The sequence below is a fragment of the Aplidium turbinatum genome, chromosome 6 (assembly GCF_918807975.1).
Source record: "Aplidium turbinatum chromosome 6, kaAplTurb1.1, whole genome shotgun sequence".
Lineage (NCBI taxonomy): Eukaryota > Metazoa > Chordata > Ascidiacea > Aplousobranchia > Polyclinidae > Aplidium > Aplidium turbinatum.
In genome coordinates, this window is record NC_137477.1 from 14496521 (window position 1) to 14507677 (window position 11157).

The 11157-nt window shown below is 40.4% G+C and overlaps 1 protein-coding gene across 1 annotated transcript; it reads right to left on the bottom strand.

Moving 5' to 3' along the window:
- Positions 1 to 3: 3 nt before the first annotated feature.
- On the bottom strand, positions 4 to 10482 carry LOC145772434 (interferon regulatory factor 5-like). The gene is made up of 6 exons (XM_082584312.1): positions 10303 to 10482; positions 9325 to 9511; positions 8300 to 8475; positions 3990 to 4194; positions 3400 to 3510; positions 4 to 3139 (listed from the first exon to the last, which is right to left on the bottom strand). The coding sequence occupies exons 1-6, from the start codon at positions 10480 to 10482 to the stop codon at positions 2493 to 2495; spliced, it is 1506 nt and encodes a 501-aa protein (XP_082440438.1). The 3' UTR covers positions 4 to 2492.
- Between the last annotated feature and the right edge of the window lie 675 nt (positions 10483 to 11157).

The window sequence follows — 11157 nt, forward strand, 5'->3', positions numbered from 1 at the left end:
GACTGGGCTTTCGTGTCCATCGAGCACGGAATAGGCATTTCGAGGCGGTGCGTAGCGTTTAGACACCACGCAACTTTTGGGCTTTTCTTCATCTGGGAATGTCAAAACAATACGTCGCCAAATATGGTGTTTGGTTGTTATTGGAATGCTGCATTGATTACGTATCAGATTGCATTTACATCAAGTAAGCTACACATCGAACAGCAAAAGAGTACCTTTCACAGCCACCAAAGCGGAACATGTGCAATATGAAGAAGTCTTTTTTGAGTCATAGCAAAAGAACTATATTATTTAAGAATATGAATCAAAAAGCGAATATACAAGTACTATTGTAGCAAAAACATGACGTGTCACCGGTTGATTAATTATGAAAATCTTATTACAGTGTGCAAATCAATCCATCTGCTACGTGGTTCCGAATGCGTTGCTTGAACGCAAAACGCACCCTCTGAGAGTTGAACCAGCATGGCGTGATATTGCCGTTTCGTCGTTGGTTACGTTCGTTATGACTGAGAAATGAATAGTCAAAGAAAAGTAATCTTGGATGAATACAATTCAAATTAAATTTAAAAAAAACATTTGTTCCCCGGTTGCACAGTACCCTATTGTCTTAAAAAAAATTAAGTTATTGGTAAATATTTTGAGCTTACTGAGAAAGTGGAACAGCATTTAGTTCTGCGATGCCGTATTGTCTTTAACGTAATCAATATTTCTGAATTGGTACTACTAAAACAGAAATGTACTACAACGAATAAAAAGTGCAAATACTTGACAACAGTCAAAATAGAGTAGGCCTACTCAATTACACATTCAACCGAAAAGCAAAATTGAAGCACAAATGCATTTTTAGCCACAAGCAAACGAAAACACACAGGCCCGGATTTAGGGGGGACAGAGGGGGCAGGTGCCCGGGCCCCCCGACTTTAGAAGGGCCCCCTACGTGGAAAAAATGCTGTGTTATGTGTTATTTTTTCTTCCTTTCAGCCTTTGAAGTTTCTGCAAAATGATGTGCAGTGCTGGATTGATGCTACTGTAGACGCAGAGGCGGTTTTTTTTTTGCAGGGGGGCCCCCCGATCTAAAAGTGCCCCAGGCCCTCATCAGCTAAATCCGGCCCTGAAAACACATACATTTTGCTATCTGGCATTGACTGATTAGTGCCAGCTCGATGTAGGTTGAAATTTAGCATCATGAAACTTCAAAAAATAAAGTTGCACTAAACCACGGATCCCGCCACTAAGCACGTAGCAACAAGACAAGATTTAGTAAGAGACAAGCATCTTAAACGGGAAAAACATGATGTTGCTTTTGACCAACACCCAGCTAGCGAAAGCTGCCCGATTTGCATCGCTTGAACGTTACAAGACGTTAAAACTATGTAAGAAAGGTAACTTTTGCTAGCTGGGGATTCGCATAGCACCTAAGACAACAAATCAACTGGGGGCAAGTGTAATGTGAAGAATTTCAGCTTCGTACGGGCTAACAGTAGGATTCCAAAGTAAGTTGCATTTGAAAGCACGCAGTACAGTATAAACACTAGTGATCGATACGCCACAGTGGTCTTCGGTTATGCCGTTTGATTTGTATTGAAGCATCAGCAATTTATCGGACCACGTACTAAAACAATTTTGAAGAGTTTCATTGATGACATTTATCTCGACAAATAATTATGTAATGAAGAAACACGAAGTCAGTACATACAATATACAATATAATTCGGTATTAGCAAATAGAAACAATGGACTCCTGGATTATATCGATATGAATAATTATCAAGATTTACTTTCAGATTGTATCTTTTGTGCTGTTCGAAATGCGTAAGTGTCACGTTCAGAAGTCAAAAAGTTTGTCAAATCCCTTATTTATAAATTTATATAAAGAATCTCTTTTCAAGTTTTAAGGTATCTTACACTAAAAGATTTAACTGACACCTGATTTATTTCCAGTATTTTGAAACATGTCTCAAAAAATATGTTTCTCAATTCAGCAACTGAGAAAATGTTAAAGTGTGAAAAGATAAAACGTAGGCTACAAGTGAAAGTGGTGCCACTGGCGACTTTGACAACTAAGCTTATCGCTTGCCAAGTCTATTCACCCATGAATAACTTTGTGACTTGGTGAATATAATTTCATTGCCAAGGCAGCTGAAGTCAGGCATACATGATGAATTGTCTGGTAACAATAAGAATAGCTATGCACGATGTTATTTTGTTATTGTCTAACTTTGTTTTGTATGAGCAAAACTAAAACCAGTTGGTTGTTTGAAGAATGTCTTATGCTTATAATAATTTCAGTTTATGTGATGTATTCGTATAAAGCTAGAGTAAGAAAAACTAGTCTACACTTCAGTGTTTGTATGGAAAATCATCAATTGCGATCATAACTTAGAACAGTTGCACCATCACTGTATATTTTAACTTACTGTATACGAAAATACTTCAATCATACTTTATTTCTCCTTCGTCATTGACTAGATCTACCGTCATTGTCTTATCTATCGCTCAAAGCCTTCCATATCAAAGCCATCCAGCATTCGGACGAGTTCATCCAGCGAGTTCTGTTGGCTGATTGCAAGCAGAGAGGAATGGTCGAGCAACCCGAAGTGCTCTTTCAACTGAGGGGCAACCACCGGTTCCAAGACAACGCTGACCAATGAAGCGGAACGACGGTGGCTTGGGTGTGTACCAACCACGAGAACGGCCTCAGTGTCGACGCGGCCATTGGTGCGTTCTATCTGGCACTTGATCGAGTTCCGGATGCACTTGAGATAAGAAAATAACTCGACTCGCTTGTTTCTGATCATTTTAGTGCTTACCCCGTCGTTGCCGTCGAAATAAAAAACCTGGCTTTGGCAATAACGAGTTCCTCTTAAAACATTCTTGCTGTCTAGCTTCAAAACAATACCCAAATCGGCCAACTGAAGAATTTGCCTCACGCGACCGTTGCTTCCGGTATAAAGCGGAAGTTGTATGGGAACAACGTCGAAGTCGGTCAGCTTCTTTCCGAAGACATTGAGAATGGTTTTTTGCTTGTCATGGCTTCCGTACATTAGTCGAATACCCTTGGAAAGATCAAGCTCGCCGTGGGCTACAACTGTGTTCTCGTAAAGAGTAGTTACGTTGAAGCGTGACAGCTGGCTACCTGGATGTAATTAAAATAATTTTGTAAAAATTTCATGCTCCAAATTTCATGCCAGAAGACTTGGTTGGCACCAGACCGTGGCGAGGCAGGCTGCCAACATTGACAAATCTACTTTGTAACGCGCCGATGAACAACGTATTCTGCGATGGATACAGCGCTATATAAAAACAAGCATCATTATTAAAAACATAAACTGTACGTCATAAAACCTAATTCGTGAATGCTTTTAAGATGTTACAAGTGGCAAAGTGGAGACTTACCGTTGATGTTAAACTTGTGCAGAAACTCCTCAAAAGACTGGCATTGCCACTGGGATGACAGTTCTTCGTCTGGACTGGCAGGCTCAGGATCCACAACCTCATTACAAGGAGCTGGAGAAATATAACCGCAAAATGATACTTTTCCGAAAACAAATTTAAACGCAGGTGGAAAAAGTTACAACTTTTTCTGGCTTGAAACAAAACCTTTCACAGTAACTTTTGCTGTGGGTTTCACCAACTGTTAAAATCACCGTGGCAGCAACTTCACATGCAATTAATGAAAGTGTGGGCACCTTGCCGATTTTAATAATCTATGATGTTATTCCAGTTTAAAGCCCAATTTAAGATGCGTGTTTTGTAGCTTTTAACCTCTTTTAGACTTCTGCCATACAAGAACAAACAACAGTGTTGGGTATTTCACTCTTTTTTCAACTCGACCTAGGGCTTGTTTTTTTAACACGTTTTCCAAAGTTCTTTCTTAAGAACTCCAGTGGCAATGATAATCAGATCACCTTTTCATCATTACATTAGAAGAGAAACTTCTCTCTCAACACAAGAAAAAATGTTATGCTGACATGGCTGTCACTCACCAGGGCCGGGGCTGACTAAGATGCCATCAATGAAACCCAAGGCGTCGTCTATGGGTTGTGGTGGGGCGGCCCCTTGCAAAACCAGTGGGGTAAGCTCAAAGTGACTTTGCTCAACCGGTACCGGAGGTTTTAGTTCCAGGGAGTTGAGTTGAGTGATGTTAGCAAATGAAGCACCAGCGTTCGTAGACAGAGGCATGTTGAGATACTGCAAAACACAATTAAAGTAAAAATATTTCAACTTAATATAGTGAGTGCGTTTTTGTAAGTCGCCACGCAAAACAACATAAATTGATTAATGGAACAAAAACTAAATGTACTTAACCTCATTTTAGCGACTCAAAGTTTTATAATGCAGCAATCAAACATCATAAACAAAAATATAACGAAAGCGAACGATATTTTTTTTACAAATAAGTAACAATGACGTATCCCCTAAGAGTAACAGTAGCGTGCACCACCTTCTTCTTTGTCGTAAGAGCCTCTGGGGCCAAGGGTCTATCCTTTTACCACCCTAGATTCACTTGACTTCCATTTAGAATTCCATTTATGATCCACTCAATTAGCCGCAAAGATGTCTTGCCTATCAGCTTCGTTTATCAGGAGTTGAGCGGCTTCTTCGCGACGCAGCTCATTAGGTTTGATGCCAGCAAGATTGGGGATATCGTCCAATGTGGGACGCAAGCATCCGGATACGGTGCGCAGGGCGCTGTTTATGGTAGTGAGCACTACGGCATTAAACAGATGCACAGTACTCTGCTGAAGAGTAGACAAGGACTAAGACTGCTGTACGCAAAGTGTCAGCCCTCGCTCCTCAGCTGGAGGCTGCTAGGCACTTCAGTTGCGCAGCACGCCATGACAGTTTCTTGCGCAGTGACGCCAAACGCTGGCGGTATGTGAGCGATCTGTCTAATGTCACCCCAAGGTATTTTGGTTCGGGCAGGCCCGTAGCCAGGGGGGGTTCTCAGGGTTTCCGGGAACCCCCCCTTGAGTCGAAAAGGTCCACAATTTGGAGAAGGTGTAGTGTACATACGATCACAGGATCAGCTGCCTATGATCAGCTGAAACCTTCCAGATAGTTCCGAATAAACATGTTAATATATTGTTGCTTATTTAGAACAGGGGTCCGCAAATACTTGTTGGCACGACCCAAAAAACAATCGTTCGAAATCGTCGCGGTCCAAACGTTTCAGAAGTATATATTATAATTTTGCACATAATCTTTTGCAATTTAAAATCGATTTCAATACGGTCGTCCCCCTTATTAAGCCCACATCGAGACCGGACAATTTTGGGTTTATTGAGCGGGGGGAATTGTCTACCACTCCTATACTTTCTGTAATTCAGGAGTGGACCAAATAGGCCTTAATAAGCGAGTGGACCTACTAACTGAGGTCGTCGTCGTGTAAGCCTCTGGGGCTGAGGACCTACCCTTTTACCACCCCAAAATTCACGATGTTCCAGGACAACACTGGAAGGCTACTAGAGAGCAGACAGTCTTTGGTTTCATCATCCAAGACGCGCAGACCTTCCACTCCGTTCTACAGTCATTGATGATGTGGTCTGCCTGTTCCTCGGCACCACATTCACAGGAGGAGGAAGAGGCCATTTACCATTGGTGCATGGTTGAGCGGAAAAGCCCGACGCCCGCACGAAGACTGTAGAGGCCCACCCATGCCTGTCTTTGTAATGTCAGGCCTATGGAGCATGTGTCGGTGTAGGAAATGAACGAATGGATTCAGGTAACAGGCTACTTGACTTCCGTTCAGAATTCTTAGATGGTCTGCCCAAGTAGCCGCAGAGCTGTTTTGTTCATCAGCTTCGTTGATCAGAAGTTGAGCAGCTGGTACAAATGGTTGTCTTCATTTTAATCGACGGGGGTTCTCGTTTGGGGGAGCAGAGATCTTGTGGTGGAGAAGGTGGTTAGGCTCCAGTGCCCGTCGACTGAGAGACGGATTAGGTTCTTCGCAACAAAGCTTAGCGGGTTGGATGCCAGTTAGAATGCGGAGATTGTTCAATAGTGTGGGACGCAGGCCTCCGGTCACTGTGCGCAGGGCATTGTTTATGGCAGTGTCGATGTTGTGGCAGTGAGCACTGCAGCACCAAAACAGGTGCACAGAACTCTGGTGAAGAGTAGACAAGGGCTAAGGCTGCTATACGCAAAGTGTCAGCCCTCGCCACACAGCTAGAGCCTGCCAGGTGCTTGAGTAACCCAGCGCGGGATGTCAGTTTCATGCGCAGTGACACCAAATGGTGGTGGTATGCGAGCGATCTGCCTAGTGTCACCCTAAGATATTTTGGTTCGGGGCAGAAGGACAGAGGTTTTCCATTGTTTGAACATGTAGCTCACGATCAGCTTCCCGATGTTTTAGGTGGAGAGACGAAACTCAGTAGTTCAGTACGTCAAAGAGTAGCCTACGGTATATGATTGTATTTATTTTTGACATACAAGCTATATTTAAAGTTTAAACCCTTTTGCGACCCACCATGGATGGTCTCGCGATCCAAATTTGGGTCGCAACCCACTACTTGCGGATCCCTGGTTTAGAACCTCGCATATCGTATTCGTAGACAATTTAGGTTAAAAGCGAAAAGCAGAAATTGTTATATTGCAAAATGTGCAGTAACTTAGCCTACATGGCCTTAAAAGGGCATCCGCCTCCTCTCTGCCCCCCGCTTCCGGCGCCCCTATAGATGTGTTATGTTAATGTGAAAATTGTTTGTAGCCTGATTATTTATTTCGTTTTTTTAATGTTGACAATATGAAGTTTGTTTTGTTTGTTGGTCTATATCAGGGGTGACGAACCTTTTTGCGGTCGCGGGCCACTTTGTCAATTACACACGAGTTATCGGGCCACACAACTTTTTAATCGTAGCCTAACTTTCTATGAAATCTTTTAAAAGCGACTCAAGATATTATTTATGAAAAGTAACAAACGGGAGATGAAAGTAATAAAACTCACGCAGTTGAAATTCTCTTACGCAGAATCGAAACAAAGGCCTACAACAGTAAAAAATAAAAACAAATCAACTTGAGCAAAAAGGATAGAGCAACAGTAGCCTACTTGCACTGATAATGAAGATAGTTTAATTTTAGAAGCGTTCTTTTCATATGGGTATGATTTCTTCTTTTTTTGGCTCTATATCCTTTTTGCTCAAGTTGACTAAATGTTTCGACCATTATGCTCCGAAACAAGAAATCAGTTAATGAAATTTCTTTCTCAAACAACAAACAAAAGCCCATGCAAATCCTACAGCTGAAGCTATCTAATGCAGCATTGAAGCATAAAATATTAAAAAATAACATTGAAGCATTGAATTTTTTTGCTTATTGGGATTTTTGGAAAGTTTTTGCTTGACTAAGCGTTCAATATTAGGTCGAACAGACGATGTGGCAACTGTCAACTGCACAGCCTACTAAGATTTTCATCTGTCAGCCTCGACTTTAACTGTAACGACTTTTTGTAAAGTGCATTTTAGAAAAGAACTGTTCGATGCATGCAATGCATGAGCGATTGTCAAATTGTTTTGCGGGTCACACAAAATTCTTTGACGGGCCGCAGGTTTGTCACCTCTGGTCTATATATTATGTAGCCTACTGCTACTTCCTATGTTTTGATTGCTTGCTTGGAGACACGCAAAAAAGAAAGTGTTATCAAAAGGTCCATATTTTTGGATTTGGGAACCCCCCCTTGAAAATGTCTGGCTACGGGCCTGGGTTCGGGGCAGAGAGACCGAGACTTTTCATTGTTCTGGACATTTAGCTCACAATTAGCTTCCCAGTTGAGTAGATGGAAAGTTGCTGCAACACCTTTCAAAATTACCTCAGCTAGCAAAATTGGTTCTATTTTAATTGTTTTTTAATGTAATCGGCTGCGGATCTATACAGTTGCGTTAAAACTGCCTGCATTGTACAGTAAAGTAGCCAACTGACAGCAACACCTATCTGCGTTAGAGGCAAGACTAAATTTGAGCTGTTGCAAGAAATGTAAACAATGTTTTAGTTTGTAAAACAGGGAAACAGCACTGGAAAATGTAGAGGGAAACAATTGTTCAATGTTCTTTTGAATTGTTCATGTGATACAGAGTTATGTAATATTTTAGGTTAAAATATAAGATAATGCAAACCTTAGTTTTACAGTTTATTGTCACAAGAAGTTAAAAGACTTCAGCTTATGACACACACATCGCAATCAATACGGTATGTATACACAAATAAAAACAACCCTTGAAACAAAAGCAGTCCTTTTATTGTTTTGCAAAAAATCGTTATCTTTTTTTTTAACGGTTGACCATTTCACAGCAAACGTTACCGTGTCTACAATCTCGTTTTCATTGAAATCCACCGGTACTGGCATCGTAATATGGGCTTGTGGTTGCATTCTTTCTGTTGGTTTCTTCTGGTCGGGCATCTCTAGTGAGTTATGGGCGGCTGGAGTGTCGTTGGAACGAGGGTGAGGACGTTTTCGATGACGAATTTCTCGCTTAGCTGCGAAAATAAAGTTCACCGAAGTCAGAAAAAATAAACTTAACATCTACAACCTATATCGTTACCGGTACTAATTTATTTATAAGCGTATAACCTAGTATGAGTCAACTGTCTTTGTACGGGCGTCGGGCTTTTCCGCTCAACCATGCACCAATGGGGAATGGCCTCTTCCTCTTTTTGTGAATGTGGTGCTGAGAAACAGACCAAATCATCAAGCCCACAAACGGAGTGGAAGGTTTGCACGTCTCGAATGATGAAACCAAAGACTGCTGCTCTCTAGAAGCCGTCCAGTGTAGTCCGGACACGACGACGAATCAGCCAAATTAAGCAGTTTTAACTTCATAAATCGTTTTAAGGCACAGTGCACAAACATCATGTCAAATTCACAAATGAATTCGTGTGAGTGTTCTTCGCCTGTCTAAAGGGTCTGTCTTTTCTAACCCAGCAGCTGCAAATGAAGACTTGAGCTATGTGACACTTGAAACCTACGCTACACAGCCAGGTAACCTTGTTGGAAATACACGCTACACGGATAGAACCTTGTTGGATTGCATACATGCACTTTGTTCCTCTGTGATACCAATCAGAAGTTATCACACCACATTTTTGAAATGCGCATGGCTGAGCAAAATAATCATTTTTTCTGTCAAGTAAGTTTTCATACAACTCAATAAAACAAAATTAAAAGGTACTTTTTTGAACCCTGTAAGATTACAAAGTCCAACAGGTTGCATAAAAAAGCAAATACCGTATATGGTATGTAGCCTACCTGAATTCCAAAAAACTGCCTAACTGAAAAGCATGTTAAGCGACAATGTTTGCATAGCAGTTTGTATACTTTTAACAAACCTTTTACTTCTTGTGAGGTCAAAAGTTTGAAAAGCTTGTAGTTTCCCATTTGTTGGTTAGTTCTGCTCTCTGCTTTCAATTCTTCAAAGTCATCAGATTTATTTAGGGCACAACGAAAGTTTCCCTTCAGTTTCTTATCATCAGGAGGATTGTTTTCATCGTAATTTCCACGGTGCTTTGCCCAAGCCTAATTGAGAAAGAGAAAATACCAATATAAAGGCATGTTATGATAGTTATGCATAAAAATGATATTCTGAATCAGTCACTGATACAAACATTCTGTCTAATTGAGAAAATGGGAATGGCAATACTGTAGTATAAAGTTTCTACGCTACAATTTTATTGATTTCCACTTCTACAATTGTTTTTAATGCAATCAAGCAAGAAGAGATTCGCATTGAGTTTTACCCTAATACAACTTCTAAACCCAACTAAAGTCGGCAGACAAGAGGCCAATACCAACCTTATCAGGTCATACTAAACACCTAGGCTAATGAATATGACACTAAATTTTGCTCCCACTGAGTAATGAGTATCGAGAAATAAATTTAGAATAATGTGCTTGGATGTACCTATATGGAAACCAGTGGTATAGCGTGACTATTTTTTATCTTTTCCCTATAACTTTAGAAAACTTGAAGCATATACACCTAACCTACTTGTATTTAAAAAAATCAAAGAGTGGAGGTGACTCAGTTGAACTGCACACAAAGCATTTCACAAATAGACTTATGATTGCTTAAAAAAGTGAACATCCCAACAAATGGTCCTGCTACACCACTGAGTGAAACCTATTATACCGCTGCATCAAAATGTTCTGTTTTTTAATGCACTGAGAACAATGCTTGCCCATAGTGAACACATCACTATAAAAAGCACTCAGTATTGTTACTATTTACCTGAAAAAATAATATACCAGTAAACCAAATTGTCAAACATTTTTAAGGACCTGTCAATGTTATATGTAACACAACTTACAATAAATATTTCATAGTGCTTTTCCCAGTTTGGATGGCCCTTCTGTGTCCATGGTATCTTGAAAAGCTGTTGATTTTCATCCACCCATTCTAAGCCTTCAAATCGTGCTTGCTTGATCTTATGTATCAGCCACTGTCTCAAAGGAAGTTTAAACTCCTCTTCTGTTTGTCGCAATGGCATTTTAAAACTAGCTACCAATCACAGTAAATAGGCTATAAAAATGTTTATGTTACAAATAAAACTTAAAATAAGAGAACAGAATACTGTATGAATGGTACAGATCTACATTGAACAAATAATACAAGCCAAGTACATTTCATGTGTAACGCAAACTTAGGAAAACCTCTTTGTTAGTGAAAAAATTTATTGGAAAAATAACAAATGTGGCAGAAAAAGCCGGCACTGGAACCACACCAACCAATGAGGAACTTCCTCCTGCGGAAACTCCTGGTAAACTTGAACCATTGAAATCCATAAATCATGAAAATGCCTCAACTATCTAAGAACTGGTATAAGCAGATGTAAAGCATTGATCCAGCACTGAGGGGATTTCTTCTTAGGTAACTTATGACACAAACACAAATGATGCTATCCCTAGGCCTAGGTCTGAATGTCGTAAGACATAAATGATGCGAGACTTAGTTATTTTTTGAATAGTTTTGTTATGACTGCTTTGAGACTATTAACACAAGCTGAGTAGATCATGTGCACAGCTTGGTTGTGTGCAGAAAGAAGATCAGCACACAAGAAGTAGTAGATCTAAACTTTGATTTTGTTGGATGAGTGAGGTTTGCACCAACCAAGTGAGACTCAATCCTGGTTTGTTTTTATTTTTTTGCTGAGACTTTTCGGTCA

Excerpts from the sequence above, each read along its gene's own strand:
- LOC145772434 (XM_082584312.1), bottom strand. The coding sequence starts at position 10,482 with ATGCCATTGCGACAAACAGAAGAGGAGTTTAAACTTCCTTTGAGACAG. Across the intron at positions 3,511-3,989 it reads CTTAGTCAGCCCCGGCCCTG|CTCCTTGTAATGAGGTTGTG; the intron begins GTGAGTGACAGC and ends ATATTTCTCCAG. Across the intron at positions 3,140-3,399 it reads GCACAAGTTTAACATCAACG|GTAGCCAGCTGTCACGCTTC; the intron begins GTAAGTCTCCAC and ends AATTACATCCAG.